The sequence below is a fragment of the Chroicocephalus ridibundus genome, chromosome 1 (assembly GCF_963924245.1).
Source record: "Chroicocephalus ridibundus chromosome 1, bChrRid1.1, whole genome shotgun sequence".
NCBI lineage: Eukaryota > Metazoa > Chordata > Aves > Charadriiformes > Laridae > Chroicocephalus > Chroicocephalus ridibundus.
The window spans coordinates 203,910,584-203,931,647 of record NC_086284.1 but is presented as its reverse complement, the minus strand read 5'-3'; the positions used below and the strand labels follow the sequence as shown (position 1 = coordinate 203,931,647).

The window sequence follows — 21,064 nt, the reverse complement described above, 5'->3', positions numbered from 1 at the left end:
TCAGATCTGACGAAGTGGAGGAAGTTACCACTGCTTCTGCTCAAGGCCAGGCTGGATGGGGCTTTGGGTAACCTGGTCTAGTGGAAGGTGTCCTTGCCCATGGCAGGGGGTTGGAACTAGATGATCTTTAAGGTCCCTTCCAACCCAAAACCATTCTGTGATTCTTTGGGTGGCATAATAATAAGGCAGGCAGATGACTTAATTTGCAGCTGCTCTGTCTATCATCCTATTGTCCTTGTAAGCTTGGATGCTTCACAGCATCCTTTTTGAGAGCCTTGGCATTTGGACTTTTAGAACCTTCCGTATGTGCCATGCGCAGATTTGTCAGTCTTTGGAGGAATTCCTAAAGTAATATACATTTTTTTTCTTTTCTTTTCTCTTCAGCTTTACAATGAAGAAATTCTCGATCTCTTTGATACCACACGTGATATTGATGCAAAGAATAAAAAATCAAATATTAAAATACATGAAGATTCAGCGGGAGGAATTTATACAGTGGGTGTTACAACCCGAACTGTGAATGGAGAATCGGAGGTGATCATTGAAAATAAATTTCTCTGTAACATATCAAGTGCTTTCTACGAATGTTGTCTGTTTTGATAAGCAGTTAAAAAAAGGTTATGTTTGCTAACATCTACATCTCAGGCAATTTAAAGTTTTTAGAGTTTAGCTGAAACTCTTATTTTCTTTATTTTCTGTAGGCTTAAGTCTGACAAATGTCTGATATTAAGTGCATACTGCTTTCACTTAATGCTAGAAACAGACTTTTGTTCATAGTATAGTTTTGCTGGGAGACAAAATTTTGGCATGTGTGTAATTCTAATCTCCTAAATCTTAAGTTTGTTGTTTTTCCTGTGACGGGAAAGCTTTTCATGATGACTGGTGTGATGTAAATTGCCATTCATAAGTGTCTGTGCATTGTAAATCTAAATACAAGTGTTATTGTACTATACATTTTTAACAAAAAGTACAAAAGTTGTCAATTTTTGCCACAGGTGAATGGAAGGAGGATTGCTATGTTACTACCAGGAGACAGTAAAAAGAGGGGTATAAACATTTAAGTATTTTCTTTCAGAAACCACAAAAAAACCCCTTTTAGTTTGCTTATTTAAGAATCTTTGTGCTTTTTGGCATATAGGAACTGAAATCATAGCAAAGAGAAAAAGCTTATTTATATGTAAAACAATAAGCATTATAGCAAAAATTTTTATTTAAACTGCAATTGATGCAATGTACTTCTTGTGTGTTTTCTAGATGATGCAGTGCTTGAAGCTGGGGGCTTTGTCTCGAACCACTGCCAGCACTCAGATGAATGTTCAGAGCTCACGATCACATGCTATCTTTACTATACACTTATGTCAAACCCGAGTCTGTCCTGCATTTAACACTGTACGTATCTTTGCTGTTACTAAACTTCACTTTAGCGACCATTTTTCAAAATGCGAATATGGTTTTGGCAGCCACTGCTTTTTGAATTGCACTTAGTAAAGATGCTACAGTCATCATCATGCTCAATGAGTTTGCTAAGCATTATAATAATTTGATTTAATCTGTGCATATGTAACCATTCTCTAGCCAGAGGGAACAATAAACTGCAGTCTCTTACATGAACCTGCCCATTCTCCTCTAGCGTTTTCTTCAGTATTTCATTGCAACATACACAAGTAAGAAAGTTAAAATGTAATTTGTCTTTAATTGGGAAAGCGTTTTTAAGTGTCTTAGTAGTTATTTGGTTTAAGCTTGCAGTCATCTAACTGAAAATGCCTGAATATTCCAGATTAAGCGTTGATATCCAACAAGGGACAAGTAGAAAAGTATTTGATTCTGAAGCTTAGTATATGTATTTCAAACGAATATGTATTTGGGGTTCAGATGTGTTGTTAAGTCTATGCACTTAACCTGAAATTCAAACTATGAATGTACACAGAGGTGTTCTGTAGAAGATTTTTTTTTATGTGAACGTTCAGTTGTTAGTTGCTGTTGGTATATCTTGTAAAGAGCAGACTTATGAATAAATCCATACTACTGAAAACTGTAGTAGTTTCAGGGGGACTTAATTTGATTATTCTAAAAGTATCACGTTTTAAATATTTTGGTGAACTCCTAAGTGCCTGGCTAGTATTTTACACATGGATACCACATTTTTAAGCATGTGGAACAGTGAACTGGATTTGTAATGCTTTCTTGGGGCAGGGAGGGTTCTTTTTTTTTTATTTATTTTATTTTGACACTACAAATAATCATTTGCAGGCAAAATGAGGGTCACTCCCTGGTCCTTTGTGGTATGTAGACCTGCTTTATACCTGTTAAAAACACTTTTTCACGCTTTCGACGCTGAAACTGTGGACCTGGTGGTGTGGGCAGCTGTCTGTCCTCTCACTCAGGAGGGGCTGGCAGCATGCTCGGATCCCTGACGGGGCACCTTGGTCACTGCGTAGTGACACTGTATGCTTGGAGGTTTTATTGAAAACCATCTGTGTAGCTGGAGAGTGAGAGAACAACTCGTTTCCTGTGGGCTGTCAGCACAACAATCCGCTGGTGCACTTGCAGCCTTCCCCACCAGCTGAGCCACCCGCAGGACTCTGGCCTAGCCCTGTCTCTTTTTTTAGGGGAACAGGTGGCCACCTTCCACCTTGTGTCAAAACGTGTTTTGCTCCTTCTTTTTTAGGAGGTATGAGCAAGATAATTTGACTGTCTAGAGCAGGACACTGCTAGATCCTGAATCCGAAGACAGCACCCTCTTCTTTCCCTGTAGTATTTAGGAGAGTAGAGATTAGACCTGACACTGGCCTCTGAATGCTCCCAGAATACAAATTAATGTAAGCCCTTATTGGATGGCCAAGAGAGATGCCGCTCAAGTTTCTGTTGTTGCTGCTGCCTGTAGACAAGAGTTTTGGGAGACCTTCATTACTAGGGCAATGCAATTCCAGGGATGACGGTGTGGGCTCTGTGCCTGTCTCTCTGTGCATGGTCCTGGTGTCTGGGGTGGGCAGGCAGCCAGGGCTGCAGTCCACAGCCATGCTGCTCCTCGCCCTGTGTTCACGCCGTCCTGGCCGTGCTTCTCAGAAGTTTCTGGATGTACATTTGACTTGCTAAATAAGCGAGAGAGAAAGGATGGGTTAATCGTCGCTTTGAGGGCTGGGAAAGAGAGAGTGGTCCACCAGCAGCGTAAATGTCAAAATAGTTGAAAAGTTGTAATAGTCCAGTCTCCTGGAAGTGGCACAATTCCTGATCTCTTCTGAAACTGGTACAAAAGGAGATCGTTTGAGAAGCGTGAAGTGTTTAATTACTGTGAGAACAGTTTGGTCTGCAGCCACACATAACCCCTTGCAATAGCAGACGGAGCTGTGGGCTAGCAGAGTAAGGACACAAAGATCATTGCCACAGAATACCCAAGGCTTTTTTTTTTTTTAAAGAAAAAACCAAAACAATCCATGCTTACTGTGGTAGAACATTCCTAATAAAGCCTGTAGATTGGGCTGTGTGAATATAAGTCAAGTATACACTTGATACATGCCTATTACATGCTGCCATGGCAAGTAGGTAGAAATTGCCCTGCAATGGGTATCTTAGCAGGAAGGTCAGGAACTGAGTGATTTAAAGAAATTTTTTCTCATTCAGTGTTGCTTTCATGGCAACAGGTCAAACTACACTTAGAGTAAAATAAATCTCCACAGTACCTGGTACAGATACACTAATTGACAGAAAAAACCCCTTGGGATTATCTGATGAAAGAGGCTAATTTTACTGCTGTACTTTGGGATGTGAAGTGGAAAGAGGCTGAGGGTTTGGTACCTGCCCATAGTGCAGTGTGTTCCTGGGCAGACTCCCTGCACTGATGGTGCCAGTCATTTCAACTTACTTGGGTGGGTGGAAAAGACAAGAACCTCTTCTTTCTCCCTTGTTCCCCTGTCATGTATTTCCTGGTCAAGTCAGAAGTGCTGGTGGAATACTGGCTGCTGGGAAAACAGACTTAAAAAAAAAATTCCTAAAATAAAGCTGAAGAATCACGCCACAGGGAAGCTGATGATGGGGTTTAGAGAGGTGTAAAATCAAAAGTTATTTGGCAGGCTTATGAACTGCTAATTTAAGATGGTAATATTATTGTTACTTTTCTAAAAATCTGTTTCCTTTGAGAATTTGTTTAAGATTTGCATTCCAGGAGAGGTACACCTTTCGTTGCCCAACTTGTTGATGAGTTTTGTATTTTTTAATATGCGTATTCTCCTCTGCCCTGAAACAATTGTAGCCCATACTTAGAAGTAATTGGTATATTGGTATTCATGTGAATCTAGAGCTGGGTCTTCAAAAATGATACATTACTGGATATGACTAAAATAGAGACAGGCTTTGAGAGATATTGATGTTGTTATAAGAGAATGAATAAATAAGGAAGGAGGTGGACATGACAAATAGGTAGTCTGGTAAGTAATTGTTGATTGAACTTTGCAGTAGACAAATGTTAATGTGAAAGATCTTACCAAGCTGTATGGATTCTTCTTTATTTCAGGATAATGCCACCGATAACAGGATAATATCTGAATCTTCTGAGATGAATGAATTTGAAACTCTTACTGCCAAGTTCCATTTTGTTGATCTAGCGGGATCTGAAAGGTTAAAGCGAACAGGAGCTACAGGGGAAAGGGCAAAAGAAGGCATTTCTATCAACTGTGGACTAGTAAGACTATACAATTTGTTGCCATAGGCTGTTGGTACTCTTTTCTTCCTTCTTGTGGTGCTTGTTTTTTAGTAATCCCTAAAGTAGAAATGCATCATGTGCAGAACAAGGACTGTAGCGTGAGACGTAACAGCATATATTGATTCTTAATGGGTTCTGGCTTGCTAATGTTTTCTCAGTTACACTAGACTCTAACAAGCAAATTATAGTACTTCTAACTGTGGTGAAATACAATTAGTTACTCTAACTTTTAAAATACATTGTAGAGATATTCCTTTAACTTTTTTATTTTTATTTTTTTTCTGACAAGACCCAAACAATTGAAGAACATTACAAGCAGTTTGCAAGGAGTACAGGCATGTAAAATGTGGACAGTGAATAAGCTTCATTGATCAATAAATGCTGGTTTTCTTGTTATAATTATGAAACGTAATGTAAAACCAACCCTAGGCAAAACACTTCTAAGTAGAAATACAATTTTTAACTTATAGCATCTCTTCATATTTTTTTGGTTTGTGTACTGGCATTTTTTAATGAAACGTATTAAGTGTTTTATCTAATTATGACTACACTGAAAAATAGAACTAATTATTATCAGTGAGGATTGTAGTTTCATGCCTTTGTTTTGAGCTGCTTGGCTGTGTGGAGGCTCTTGTGAATTCTCTTGTGCAATTCTTGTGTGCAGTTCTCTTTAAGACTTAAAAATACCTATTTATTTTATATGTGAAGACATGCCTTTTTTTCTTGTCTAGTGGTAGTACCAGAGAAGTATTCTGTAACTAGAACTTTCTTAGTGATTCTCTCTCCATCACAGCAGTGTTTATTTCCTCTAGTTATTCTGGCGATATTGTATGGAAGAGAAAGGGAATTCAGTTCAATTTCATCATTGATTTAAGCCCAGAGCCAAAAGAAATTTGGGGGTTTCAATGAATAGAAGTATCCTTAACAAATAGGATACAAAATGCATGAAGGTGAAAATCAGTGTGATAAAAGTAATATTCTATACGATCACAAAACTTTCATTTACCGTGAATTCTAGCCCTCAGCTTTGGGAAACAGATTGAAAGTGATTTAAACACTTCAAATAAGTTGCAGAATGTGGTGTGTATGCAGTTCTTCAACTGCTGGATGCATTAAGACCATTTTCAAGACTATGAACTGGTTGTACAGGGTGCCATCTAGAGGAATATTCTTTAATTTGGCATATGAATAATCTGATTGAAGTACATGCAGTTGCACATCAAAAATAATTTTACAGCCAAATGTTAGGTTGTTTGTAAACATGAATTAGACTCTTTCTTAGCAATGAAATATGATAGCCATGGACTAGGTAATTTCAAGTCCTAAATGCTTAAATCTTCATCAGACGTTCCTTATTTCATATCTGTAGAGGTAGTAAATTCTGATTTTTTTTTTAATATTAATTCCCCATATCTTATTCTAAATCTAGCATAAAACAGATTTGATAAAATTAATTTTAAAAAGAATATAGCTACTGCTAGAAGTAGAGATCAGCTTTAATAATCATAAAAAGTAAATGCTTGTTACATGAAGTAGTTCTAACTTCAGCGTGTATCTGACATATCAATAGACAGTGGACACAAATTGTGCTAAGCGCTTGCAGATACTGGACTGCAAGTCATCTGATTCACTGTTGATAGCGTGAAACAGTGATACAGTAGACAGCTGTCTACTGTAAAATGTAAAAATCTTCAGAATTTTTTTTATTATGTTAACTTCCATAAGCATATCCATTTCTTCACAATATGTAGATCTTAGAATCAGTTCCCAAGTAGTTTTATTTTTTTTAAAAAAAGCCATAAACTAACTTGTGCGTTATATGATTTGGTGTGTTATAGCTGGCACTTGGCAATGTAATAAGTGCGCTGGGAGATAAAAGTAAGAAGGCAACTCATGTACCATACAGAGATTCAAAGCTTACCAGGCTACTTCAAGACTCTCTTGGGGGAAACAGGTATGAAAACTAGAACTCTTTATGTATTTCATTGTGAATGAACATGAATGAGTATGTAATCTTCAGAAAGTACATAAACATTAACAATGATAAAAATAGCCACTCTTTTTGTTGGGGAGAGGTTCCGAAGGTAAATTACTGTCATCACAGAAAACGCTGGCCATGCAGGGAAAGAGTTTAAAGAGGCTTTTTGCATCCTTCTTTTCAATGCTGTTATAGCTTTACTAGACATGATGCTTCAAGTTACTTAGAAGCTACCATTTCCAGGACAAGTCCTTTCCATGAAGACACCTTTAGATTATAGACAGCATAAATGGTAAACTTTGTTATTGTGTTAGATTCTTAGTAATTACAGCACAGTTAAAACCTGTGATGAGTTTCTCCTTCAGGAATTATTTTTTGTTACTTTTTTTTTTTTTAAATGGTGCTTAATTGCTTGCTCTGATCACCATCGCAGGACCTTGGAGTCAGTTTACCACAGACACTGGCATGTTTTGTAGAGGTTGTATATCTCAGGGTATGGTGTGTATGTCCAGTTATCTGATGTTGGTTTAGAGACTAATAAAAACAAACTACTGTATCATTAGAATTGTTTGTATGAACCTGTTCTGCATACCTACTGCACAGGCAAGGAAGAGAGGCTTTGGCCTCTGGAAGCTTTGTCTAAGCAAACATTAATAAATTTGTTAAAACAATACAAATTTTATATTTGTAACACTAACAAATACAAAAGGGGGTGTAGTTGAGTATACTTCAGCAAGTTAGTACTCTTATTCCTCTATTTAATCCAATATCATTGACTGCTATTTTTAGGAGGGCAGGAAGTTTTCTGGATAATTCACAAAGGAATAAGGAAAAGTGGAAGAGTTCTTACATCGTTGCTCTGCTCCTCAGAGAGATAGCTTCAACAACACCCTGCAGCACTGCAGTGAGAGGAAAAGCAAAGAGCCAGACAAAAGAAGTAAAATAAAGGCTAGAATTTTCAGAAGTGCTTAAGGGGAGGAAGAAACTTGAGAATTATGAAAAAAAAATAATCAGCAGAAATGAAGAGCATAGTTCTTCTAAGCTCTTTCTGGAAACAACTACAAATAGCATTGCTAGAATAAATTTTATATGTACACTAGCTAATGAGCATTTTTTCAGAACACTTCTAAAATTGCACTTTTATTGAAATACTATTTTGACTCCACAATGTTTTCCCATTTTACAGCTCCACTTCTCCCCCTGCTGTTCTTTAGAAGAAATTGCAAAGTTTAGTGTACAGTGTATAGGTAGCAAATGCTGCCCTAGAGCATTTAAAAGGATATTCAGATATATTCTTTCTGTCTGTTTCTGTCTGATGTTAAATTTGTGGACACCTCCTGCCACCACCACCTCTTTTTATTTATGTGATCACAGAATCATTTGAGTTGGAAGGGACCTTTTAAAGGTCACGTAGTCTAACCCCCTGCAATGATCAGGGACATCTTCAACTACATCAGGTTGCTCAGAGCCCCGTCCAATCTGAACCTGAATGTTTCCAGGGATGGGGCACCTACCACCTCTCTGGGCAGCCTGTTCCAGGGTTTCACCACCCTCTCTGTAAAAGATTTCTTCCTTAAATCTAATCTAAATCTACCCTCATTTAGTTTAATGTGATTTCCCCTTGTCGTATCGCAACAGGCCCTGCTAAGTAGTCTGTCCCCATCTCTCCTGTAGGCCCCCTTTAAGTACTGAAAGGCTGCAGTAAGGTTGCCCCAGAGCCCTCTCTTCTCCAGGCTGAACAACCCCAACTGTCTCAGCCTGTCCTCATAGCACAGGTGCTCCAGCCCTCTGATCGTCTTTGCGGCCCTCCTCTGGACCTGCTCCAACAAGTCTGTTTTTCTTGTGCTGAGAGCTCCAGAGTTGGATGCAGGACTCCAGGTGGGGTCTCATGAGAATGGAGTAGAGGGAGAGAATCACCTCCTTCGACCTGCTGGCCACGCTTCCTTTGATGCAGCCTAGGATGTGGTTGGCTTTCTGGGCTGTGAGTGCACATTGTTGGCTCATGTCCAGCTTTTCATCCACCTTTTCATCAAGTCCTTCTCAGCAGGGCTGCTCTCAATCCCTTCTCCCCCCAGCCTGTATTGATAGCAGGGATGGCCCTGACCCCGGTGCAGGATCCTGCACTTGGCCTTGTTTAACTTCATGACGTCCACATGGGCCCACTTCTTGAGCTTGTCCAGGTGAAATACATGCTGAGACATGTCAAATTAGCAGTTTGCTGTTAATGAAGTTATATGCATTAACATAATATGAAAAATTTCTTATCCATGCTTTGGCAACCAAAAAGCTTGGGAAAGCTAAATGTTAATAAATATGCAGGTTTTTCTTCTGAGAAATCATATTATTAGATTTCTGTTAGCCTGTTTCTGTAGTACTCCAAATTTCACCCTAGATACTACAGTCCACATTGTTTCTTTTTTGCAAACACTTAAAGATTTATTGGTAGTGATTCAGGCTAGATTGCAGTGAGTTCTGAGTTAACAATGATGAAAACATTGTATCACTGTACTATTCTTGCCATAACGGTGAGTTTAGATATAATGCTGTAACGGTTCTGAAGCAGCATTTATGTTTCTTGAATTATTCAAATAAGAAAATGGAGTATTGGTGTTTTTGGAAAGGATTTTTATAGCATATGATATGAAAAATGAAAACTTTCATAACTTCTGGGGGGAGCAGTTTAAAGAAGTGGTAAAATAAAGAGAGTAAACCACGTTTGTGTTTTGTTTTGTGTTTTTATTTTTTAAAAAAAACCCACCCTGGTCTATAATACAGTTCAGATAGGAAAGTGGAATTCAAGTTGTTCAGTTTTCTAGACAGACACCTAGCAGAACCAGTCTTTTAAGGTTTGGAAAGGTAATTCCATTCTCAACTGAAAGCACAAGTAGTCCTGATGTCCGAATTAAAAATTTGTTCTTAATCTCACATATTCTTACCTTGAGGACTAAACTCCAACAGTTTGGAGAATTGACACACGTGTACGCAGGAGGTCTGAGGAAGAATTGTTGAAACTGCATCTTCCTTGTATCCTCAAGCTAGTTACTCTTTCCAGTTTAGTTTCCCAGTATCTATGGTGAAGGTAGTTGTTTGCCTCACAAAGGGTTGAAGGGATTAATTTGTTTGTCTTGGTCTGAACTTATAGAAAATGAAGATCAGAATCTGGTCTGCCTAATGCAAAGATTACTCCATTGCCCTGGAGACAGTGCACTCTTCCTAATGCAACCACCTAAGCTTTAATATACAATAGAGAAGCAAATCCCTCCAAACCTGGAGGGGAGGACTCAGTCCATTGAATATAGGTGTTTCCCCCATTTGTTCCATTTAGGCCATGTAGGCACCTTCAGAGTATGATCTACAGCTGAAACTCTGGTTCTGACCCCTCTAGGCTGTTCTCCTCTGATGTGAAATGAGAATGTGCTCCAGGGAGAGAGGGAAGGGACCCCGGTTCCTCCATCTGCCTGTTGAATGATGAAACCACTTGGTTGGAGCGAAGAATTTTTTGCCTTTTTCTTTCGTCCCACTGATTCTTGCTGGTCTGTCTGCCCAATCTTTCCTTTGGGAGTTACGTTCCCACCCTGCGTACCCCATGATGGGATGGCTAGACAGTGTTGTAGGAACCTGAAAGGAAGGTGGTTGGTTGTAGCCCTCTTAGGCCTAGGGCTCAGGTCCTGCTGCTTTTTGTGGAAATGCTCTAAGCAGTGGTGATATGAAACATGTAATAAATAGTTATAGCCAGATGTACTAAGGGTGAGTACTGGCTTTTGGGCTTCTTTTGGACAGCAGGAGATAATTTGCAGTGGAAAATTTAGGCAGTTTGCATCTTGGAGAACCCAAGGTAAACAGTAAGTACCTTAGGCGGTTGTGTGTGCATGCATGGACAGCTAAGATGAGCCTTCAGGCAACTTTCAGATTAAGTAGGTAGGAACCTCAGGAATTAATGAGTGAGGTTGACTACTGCATGATTCAAATCACTGTGTAGGACTTCAGGTTGATCTTAAGGACTTAAATCTCAGTTTACATATGGTTAGAGAAATGGGATATAATTTGAAAAACATTTCTAGGAACCAATTAATTGCTCTTATAACTTTACATGTAGAACAATTAATGATCTGTCATCTCCTGTGCTATGCTGGGGTGATACGAGATGTAACAGCACTGAACTTTGTAGCCGACAGTCTTCTAATGTGAGTTAGAGGAATATTTTCCCAGGTGTTATGAAGTCACTATTCTTGTTTCACCTTCTACCTCTGAAGACTTGTTAGCTTCTCTCTACCCTTTTTGTTCTTGATGTGTAATGCTGACCTATGTAATTTGCAGTCAAACACTCATGATAGCGTGTGTGAGCCCTTCAGATCGAGACTTCATGGAAACCTTGAACACGTTAAAGTATGCCAACCGGGCGCGGAACATCAAGAACAAGGTGATGGTTAATCAGGATAGGGCTAGTCAACAAATAAATGCTTTACGCAGTGAGATTACACGGCTACAGATGGAACTTATGGAATACAAAACAGTAAGTTTATCCTCTTAATACTTCTGCTTTAAAATGCTTATAGTTCTACAGCTTGTTTTTCTCTTGGCTACTTCTACTTTATACGCTAAAAAATTTGAATAGCAACCCTAGCTTAAAAAACACTTCTAATTCCAGTGGTTACCAAATGTTTTTAGAAAGCTTAGATTGCATCCCCAGAGAGAAGATACATCAATGAATGCCAATGACACCAACAGATGCTGCATGCTATTTGCTTTTTGAAAGGCAAAAATGGACCTTGTCATGCTCAGCAATGAGAAATAGTCACTTCTGAAGCAAAAATGACCAGAATTAAGTTTGGGACATAAAAGAATGTGGACAGTTATTGTGTGCTGCTCTTAAAAACTTAGCAGACAGTTAAAACAACTCATGTTTTTAAAAATACATTTTAAATTGTGTGAGCCGAATACTCATGCTACGCAATGTCCATTTCTTTCTGAATTTTTTAAGAAATAATGTTTTAAGCAATAAATATGGTTGCCAAACAGCGCCCTCGTCCATTGTTATCCTTGATAGTATCCTGATTTGATAAAGAATTATCTTCTCATTTTTTAACCTCTTCAAGAGCTTGTATTTCAGACTAAGATGGAATTACACAGCATGCAAATGCTAAGGTGTTGGCCAGACATCAATGTTTTGAAAACTATCTATTTATTCATTGTTTTACATTTTTTGAGAGAAGATTATCTTTTGCTACGAGTGTCTTATTGGGAATTTCAAGTAATCTGTGGATTGTTTTGCCAAGTTAAATTTTTTTCATGTATAGGTCAACCTTTTACTAGTAATAAAATGTATTTACTTTCTTAAGGGTAAAAGGATTATAGATGAAGAAGGTGTTGAAAGCATCAATGACATGTTTCATGAAAATGCAATGCTGCAAACAGAAAACAACAACCTGCGTGTTAGAATTAAAGCAATGCAAGAGACCATTGATGCACTGAGAGCCAGAATAACACAACTTATGAGCGATCAGGCTAATCAAGTGCTAGCCAGAGCAGGTATGCTGTGGGTGCGTTGTGCGTGTGTGCTTAATAAGTTCACGAACTTCAGTCAGTTATTTGGTTTTGCTTCACAGGTCCCTTGGAATGAAGTTATGCCTTTGTAACTGCAATGTAGACCTGCTTTGGCAGGGATAGGCCCCCATCTAATTCTTGCCTCTCTTTCTGGAGACTTCTAATAATAGAAATAGTTTGATACCCTGATTTGACAGTTCATTTAGGACTACGAGCAACATGAAATGTGAAATAATACCCTTGGATAGGAATTACTTGTATGCTTAGCTTTACATGGACTGAAATATTTTGCTTTGGATGAGGACCTGGACACGGATGGGTGAATGTTGTCTTGCTTTTCGTCTCATACAATAATTACCCAATTGGCTTACCATGACTGCACTGTTCTTTTTGTGCACTGTTTGTCTGGTTACTTTTGATTTATAGCACATGCATTGTTAAAAGATGCTAATATGGAAAACAAATGAGAAAGATAGAAAAAGTTACTTGTAATAATCCTGATCATATGACACAGGAACGAAAAACTTAATGCACCTTAAGGAGGAAATGTATTTTACAAATCAGATAAGATCTATATGCGTATCCCATATGACCGTTTCTCTGTCCTGGTACCTTGTACCTAGTAGCTGTATTTGGATATTTATACTGTTACCATCCTTTCTCAATTTCTCTCTTTCCCCCACTTCCCCCTTTCTCTCTGTTCTTCAAAGGAGAAGGAAATGAAGAAATTAGCAACATGATTCATAATTATATCAAGGAAATTGAAGATCTCAGGTAGTAATATATATTTGAACAACTTTTTTTAATAAAAATTAAAAATAACAAAAGTGTTAATAAGTAAATACTTCCGCTGTTTTCCTGTGTGGGGATAACTTTAGGACGGTGGTCCTTCAGCTTTTAAGACCATCTGGTGTTGCTCGTGGCCACAAAAAATTAAAATGTTAAAGACGAAGCTGACAGTAGAAATAAAAGTAAGATGTTACCTAAATAATGATGATAACTTGATATTGTTGCACAAAGGACAGCAAAGCTTGCAACGATTGTTTTATAACTTCATAGCTTCGTATATAAATGATAGTACTGATAAATTACTTGTTACAATTTAGCGTTTTAAAAAAAAAGCATCTGCTGCCTTTTTAAATTAAAAAAAGTTTTAAATATTCCAGATATTTTTTCTCAATTTTTTTTTTCATGGTACACCTCCAAGAAATAATCTGGCCTATACCCACTTAGTGTTAGAGCTCTTTTGTAGCTTTAGTGTGATGTGTATAAGTAGGCAGATGTGTATCTGTATCTATAGCTGTGTGTATGTTGAGACAGACATTTATATACATTCTGTCTACAGTATATGATATATGTACAATATACATAACTGTTGTGTAAAACTGTCTCATGAAGGGATTTACTACACCTGTATTTTGTGAGACTTCACTTTGGTTTATAGTTTCTTTTTAGACTGAAGGTAATGCATTACAGTTATGGATGCTAACAAGTATACATCTCATGCAATAGCAATACGTATGATTAGTGATCTACAATTCTGCCTTTTTTTTTTTTAAGAGCAAAATTACTGGAAAGTGAAGCAGTGAATGAAAATCTTCGACGCAACTTGTCAAGAGCTTCAACAAGATCCACGTACTTTGGTGGACCATCAGCATTTTCTGCTTCTATGCTTTCTTCAGAGAAAGAGACAATGGAAATTCTAGATATAGCCAAGAAAGATCTAGAAAAGCTGAAAAAAAAAGAAAGAAAAAAGAAAAAGAGGTGGTGTATAAATTATAACACTATTTGTTTTCTCTTTATTAGTAAAGAGGTGTATTTTTTTTAACCACTGAGACTTTAAAATTCATTTGTTGTTGCTGTGTGGGTTTGGATCCAACACTACTGTTCCTTTAAACCCTTTTGCACATTGAAGTTACAGGCATTTTTCTTTTGCATCTTTTCTTCCAGTGAAGTACGCAGTATTGGTAGAATGAGTGTTTCTGTTGTAATGAATTTTTCTGCACGGTTATGCACAATGGTAAAAGCGCAGGTGCTCTCCATAAATTTTGATATTTAAGGTTTTTTTTCTGAAATGCATCTGAAACCCAACAGAAGTTTTCAAAAACAAAAATAATAAACTGTTTTCTACCATATGTCAAAACTGAAACAGCTTTCTGAAGAAAAGATATTCTGAATAACTGGGAATTCTTTGGTAGCTCTTGGAATGGCTTCTTTTGCTTTATCTTCTGCTTTTATGAATGTTTCTAATTTGAGGTTTCCTAATTCTCTGCAACATCATGCTTTGCTGGTTTTTGCTGTCCAACTTCTCATCTACTAAAATGCTCATAGTCATTGATATAAATGCCTGTTCAGACAGCAGTTAGTACAGCAAGGGTCTGTTTGTGTACTCCAGGACTTTGATTCCGTTAGAGATCTTTCCCTTTTCCTTGAAATTGTCCACACTTCTAACCTATTGCTCTTTCTACTAATAGTCCTTCAGACTTCTTCTACGAGTTAGAGTAAAATGAAAACTGTATAAGCCTGAAATGTAGTCGAAGTATCGAGTAGATTTGAATTCCTGTATCTATAAATCCATTCACCACAAAAATGTCTGATACTTGTAGAGAATACTTATTTTAATAACTAACTTCTTCCTTTGCATATCATTTTTCAGGATACTCATACTTTTGATTTTGTTAGGTTTTGTCTCCTGTTTGTAAGAACTTGAGGGGAGGATAGAAGTATTAAATGAGATCAGCAGAATGTTCTGTCCTCTCTTCAGCCAAACACTTAACCATGTTCTTTAACCATAAATGCAAGAACAAAGAGATTTGATATTGTGTATTTCAATACATTTTAAAATCAAGTATGCATTTAAATACATGCTTAGCTAGAGCCCTAATTGTTAGGCTGGGGGCTCAGCATTAGGTAGCACGCAGGTTTGTGTCCAAACAATGGATAAAGGTTACTACCTATATTGAGTAACATCTGTTATTGTAGGAGAGGATCACTTTAAAAAAACATTTGGAAGTTTTACCCTACATACAGTAGTAAGTAAAACACATGGCTGTCCATTTTGGTTGTGTGGTTTTGGGTTTTCTTCTTTTTTTTTTTTTTTTTTTTTCTTCTCTGAAGGAAGCTTCTGCATCCAGTCATATTTGCTTACACTAGGACAATAATCTTGTGAACGGGATAGCCAAGTGGTCTGATCCAGAAGTAGGGACTAGTTACCATAAACTATTTCTGAGATTTTTTTTTTTTATCCTAGCATTATAGAATTAGACAACCACAGAAAAATTTAAGTTGGGAGAGACCTTTTGATGGTCCAGCCTCTATCTTAATGTGGGTCTTACGTTCTATAGGATGGCATCATGCTTTTCAAAGCGCTGGCAAGGTTTGAATCTATCTCCTGGTCCATCTGCAGACCACTTTGTAATAAATTTTATAAATTTCTGAGGTGCATATGTTAGGAGAGAAATTCCTTAGAAGCTAAGAAATGTTAGAATTTGAGGGATTATGCATAAAGCCATACTTCTTACCTATGGAGTGCTTCTGCCTCATTAATGAAATGCAAAGTCTGTGTTCAGAATATGTCACTGTGAGTTTTTATTCGATTGAAATGTCAGGAATTGGCAATGGGTATACTAATGTATAGCAAAGGGACAATTTGCCCTGCAGTTTGATAGGATTCTTTGCTCTACTTCTGTCTTCTACAGGCATTTAGCTGCTTTTACTGTACTATTTCTTTTTAGGGTTGCTGTTCTTTTAAAGTTGTCTGACTAGCATATTCAAATGGGATCGGTAAGCCTAGTTACTAGTTCCGCCCCATCTGCTACCTTTCCTGATCTGCTTGTTTCCTGGTTACGGGTCAGCATTATGAAAGGTGTGTCATTTTAAGCACATGCAACTTACCTAAATTGTTGTGAGCTAGCCTGAAGATCTAAGAGCCAGTTTCTGAATGAGCAGCAGGTATGTACTGCTATACATCTGTAGCCTTTAATAAGCATCTGTCATAAAGTTTATTAGAACCAGTTTACACAGCAGCAATGTTTTGGCTACTGAAATACTGACATGCTCGACTGGGGTGTCCCACAGTGCGACCTATTCGCCAGAAGCTCCAGAACAAACCTCCCATGTCCCTTTCAATTGTTATTCAGCCTTAGGGTACCTGGTAACCTTTTTTTGGCTGCTGTCTGTTGACTTCCCTAACCTTTATTAAACTAAATTAGTGATAAAATTACATGGGGTTCAGCATGTTAGCTGCTGGCTGATACTGAAGGAAGATGACAGGCAGTATAAGGTGAAAAGGCAGCAAAACAAAACCTCTTGCTCAAAACTTTCTTATAATGGGAACATGAGGAATACCAGTAGTTGTTGAAATTTAAGCCATCTCTGCACTTATATATGTCATGCAGACATTTCTTTACTGATACATCCATGTTTCTTCAAGAGGAAAAAGTACGAGTAAAAATACTAACATTCTGTCCATCTCATTGCTTCTGATGCATATGTTTTGTTAATTTATTAAAAAATAACAAGCAATCATTGGCATGTACTTTTTGAATCCCATAAAACTAAACTGCAGTTTTCTGCTTTTTATTTAAACTACACCCCCCCCAAAAAAATGCAGTTTGAAGATTTTATATTCAGAATATATAATTTAGAATATCAGTACTAAATTTTTTTCATTACTATTTTATATTAAAATATGTTATCAGCATATATAGAACTAGTGCATTGGTTTTTTTCCTGACGTATTCCTGAGATTATATAACTTTGGTTCAATGTGGCAGTACTTCTTGCAATTTTTTGTATTTTACCTGCCAATTTTAAATGGCAAAAGAGGAGAAAGCTTTTTCAAGAACTAAGTGATTTTTTTGAATGCGTATTAGAAATAATTCTCAAAGTGAAATACATTGTCTATATCTAAAACTTCTTTCTTAGTGTAACTTGAATTTACAATTGTTGACAGTGACAGATTAGTTAACCTACAAATGCTTCTTCTTTGTTTTCTGTTTACTTTCCAACTGTGCAAAATGTATTGCCTTTTTACTACTTGTTGTCTCTTGATGGTATCTTTTAAAATTTCATTTTGAACTCCACAAGCTCATATATCATTTTTTTACCTTCTTATCACTTTTGCTTTTCACTGTCTGGTTTGTCCTTCATTGGCTTGGCCTTCCAATACTGTACCTCGTGCTTTTGAAGGCTACAGAAACTTGAGGAAAGCAGTCAAGAAGAAAGAAGGTTGGAATATTTCCCAGGTTTTTAATTACCTGTCATTTCAATTAACTGGTTGTCATACATGAAAATAAGTTGGGCAGATTCATAAATACTTCAAGAGTAGTTCATTTGGCTTTTCAGAATTATTTCCTGTGTTTTCACTTTCAATAAGTGTTTTAACTCGGAAGAAACCCCTGTTGTGGAATTGAGGTTGGCTCTGGGATTGCAGAGTGTTGAGCTAGTGTTTGTGGGGAGGTGGTACCTTTGGGAATTGCGATAGAATTAAGTAGATTTTGTTCTTGCATGGCCTGTACGGAATGAAAGGCAGGAGGAAGGTGCAGTAGCTCACATGGTATGACACATATAGCAGGCAGTATACGACAACAATAATTTTGGCATGTGAGATCAAGAAAGTCTTAGACCTTCACACCTCAGTCTGCTTCTTTTATTTTTGAAAGCATGTGACTGAATCCTTGACCGTTCCTTCCATTCAGTTTCAGCCAAAGTAGTACGTAACGTAGTTAGTCACAGAGAGCAGTTGAGGGGTCTAAAAAGAGAAATATACTGTCATTAAAAATGAAAGTAAAGGAGCTTTTATGTTTCAGCTGTCTACTTTGATCCCCCAAGCCTCCACTTAATTCCTGGGGATGTTGTGAATCCACAGATGAGTAGCCTGCAAATGAAGCAGTTCAGTTCTGCCTGGGAGAGCTGCTGGCTCTCCTTCCTCCTGGCTCTCCCCTTTACTAGGCAGAAGACAAATACCTTGTAGTGGTGCGCTCTGTGCTGCGTGCGGGCAGAAGGGAAACTAGGGATTTGCCTCAGTCTGCATTGCAGCTAGGATCTTTTATCACTTAGGCTTATTAACCAACATAAAACAGAACATACTGTGGGCTGAGTGAGCTGAGAATCTGTGGAAATGAGATTGCATGTCTTAGTGTTCCCTGTTTGGCATATTTTTCTGTACAAATCTGGTTAGACGTTTTACTTCCAGCCTCCCTGGCTGCTGCGTGGATTCATACAGTCTAAGCAAAATCTTTCTGTCTTGCTCATGGTCAGCTGTAGCTGGATTTGGTTTCGCTGGTGATAAGTGGGGCAGAAGGAACCCGTTATCACTGAACAGGTTAAAAAATAGTATAACAAAAATCATGTGTGCGCAGGAGCACTTTGTTACTTAACTGGCTCTCTTCAGAGTAGATATCTGTTTTAAAGGTGGCTTTTAGGTGTCACTTGCCAAATTATAGCGTTTCGAATCTACTGACATTTCTTGTCACTTCACTGAGAATTGGATTTGTCTAAGAGTTAGATCTCGAGCCTGGGCTGCTTCTGGTGTCAGTGCAGAAAAACGTGCATTTCTAGTTACCCTTCCTGATCAGTGACAGTACATAATTTGCCAAACTTTTATGTAGCTGAAGTTAGGTGAGGTGGATTCCACTTTAGGCAATTCTAACCACGTTTTTTTGTTATTACCCCCTATGGTGTCTATCCCAGTTCTGTCATGATTTCCCATCTATTGGGGATGGTTTGGATTTTGCACATGTAGTGCTAGAGGGAACTGACATTTGATCCATGACAATTTGCAGAATGCGATTGGTTTTTGAATTTTACATTTGCATGTGACATCTCAAATATGCACTTAAAAATGTTAAAACTTGTCCTAATGGCTAATACACCAAAGCTTTAAAACAAAACCAAAAAACCCCTGCCGTAATTTGCATAAGCCATCACTACAGTTCAGGTTGCCAAGATAGGAAAGAATATAGAGATACTTGGCTTTTAAATAAGTTTTGAACCATAGTCTGAAAAACAAAAGCATGGAAATATACTAAAAAGTGATCTTAATAGTTGGGAAAGGTTTCTTTTCCAGCTGGACAGTCCTATTGGAAAACTTCAGTATTTTTCAACTCTTTTGGGTTTTGTATCAATGCCTATTTTGAGCATTCCCTTGATGTCAAAGTAGATAACTGATCGAGAGTAGTTATAGTATGATAAGTTAGGATATTGTTTAAGACTTATGCATAAATTTTCAGATGATTGCAAGCCCAGTAGGCTCTGTTACACCTTGAGAGTGTAGTAATACTTGTATGTTGTACCTGCACACAATGTTCACTTTGTTTTGTGAAAGCTGTTCTGGGTACACTGCAACTTCCATGCAAAATGAGTACTGCTGTAGTATATGAAGATGTGTATTCTGATTGTCCTAGCTGTGCAATATGCCCTAAAACAATGTGCTAATCATTAATATTATTTTGCAAGTTAAGATTAGGAGTAACTAAGCTTTATTTTATTATCTGCGGGAGATTGGAAGTTGTGTTTTACCCATGCCCAACACCTGTACATTTGTCTAACTTCACTTTGGCTTTCATCTGTATTTGGAATTACAACTGTATTGGTTTGGGGGATGGGAAGAACATGTCATTTCAGTTTGTGAATATCTTGTTTCTGTGCCTCTTCTGCTAGTGTTAAAGAAGATAACACAGATAACGAGCAGGAGAAAAGAGATGAAAAAGGCACTTCAGAGAGAGAGAATAATGAATTGGAAGCAGTAAGTATTTAGAAGTGTTTGGTTTATTTGTTCATTGTATGTTTAAGGATTTACATATCTGTTTAAAGATTTACATTTACAAGGGCATTCTGTGATTCTGTGTGAAATTAGGAATGGGTTAGGTGAATACCGTGGCTTCACAGTGATAGTCACCAAGTGACTGGGAGATGGAAAAGTGTAGGGTGTACTTCAACATCTTTCTATTTTGTACGTTTTACAGGAAGAGATTCAAGAAGTAAGCGATCATGAGGATGAAGAAGAGGAAGATGATGAGGATGAAGATGACATGGAAGTAGTCGAAAGCTCAGATGAATCGGATTCTGACTCTGATGAAAAAGGTGATGTCAGTGCAATAGTTTGTAGAATTTTACAAAATCTGTCATTCCTTGGGTTGTGGTAGGCAAGAGTGTGTGCTTTCAACCCACTGTCCATAATTCTCTGTGGATTGTATGTCCAGTGAATTCTTTCCTGGTTATGGTACTAAAACATGTAATATACATCTGATCAAGTGCCTCAGTACTGGCTTTAGAATTGACCAGAGGCCATAAGATGTTTGGTAACACATTTCTTCCTTAGTTAGACTATCCAAAGCATAAGGTTTAAGTACTGGTTTATTTTTATGTCTCGGAACTAATCACCAAGGTGATAGCTCTCATTCACCTAATTTAGAAATGAGTAGAATTTAATTTTGAGAGGCTGGGAGTCCCATCAGCCTTCTTCATTTTCAGAGGCTGTGACTTTTCGTAAAAATGTTAAGCACTGGCTTATGTGTGGTATACAAATTAGGACTGCTGTAGTCAGAGAGAGCATCAACAGCAATTCTCTCATGTGAGTTGGGCTAAATGGGCAAACCAAGTCTGTTGGTTCCTTCTTGTTTTAGAGTCACAGAGACCATTAGCAGGAGTTGCAGTACCTGGAAAAAAAACCCACCAAACCCTCTTCAACTGACATCTTTATTCTGGAGCACATAATCTTAAACCAAAAAAAGGACATAATTGACTACAGAAATTAATTAAACTTTTATAAATTAGCATGTGCATTAGTCCTTTTTCCTTACTTTTTCCTCCTCCTTTTCTCATTCCCTTCACTGTTCCAC

At 37.6% G+C, this 21,064-nt stretch overlaps 1 protein-coding gene across 6 annotated transcripts in view; it reads left to right on the top strand.

The window, feature by feature from the left end:
- KIF21A (kinesin family member 21A) overlaps positions 1–21,064 on the top strand; it is a 91,662-nt gene that overhangs the window by 34,228 nt on the left and 36,370 nt on the right. For 4 of the 6 annotated variants that reach the window (XM_063323405.1, XM_063323401.1, XM_063323403.1 and 1 more), the window contains exons 4-14: positions 385–534; positions 1,255–1,389; positions 4,511–4,678; positions 6,538–6,653; positions 10,995–11,190; positions 12,017–12,206; positions 12,932–12,995; positions 13,782–13,985; positions 17,412–17,450; positions 19,884–19,968; positions 20,189–20,306. In XM_063323405.1, the coding sequence (XP_063179475.1) occupies positions 385–534; positions 1,255–1,389; positions 4,511–4,678; positions 6,538–6,653; positions 10,995–11,190; positions 12,017–12,206; positions 12,932–12,995; positions 13,782–13,985; positions 17,412–17,450; positions 19,884–19,968; positions 20,189–20,306 (1,465 nt within the window). The remainder of the gene's footprint in view (positions 1–384; positions 535–1,254; positions 1,390–4,510; positions 4,679–6,537; positions 6,654–10,994; positions 11,191–12,016; positions 12,207–12,931; positions 12,996–13,781; positions 13,986–17,411; positions 17,451–19,883; positions 19,969–20,188; positions 20,307–21,064) is intronic. The other 2 variants (XM_063323404.1, XM_063323402.1) reach the window with 1 other exon arrangement.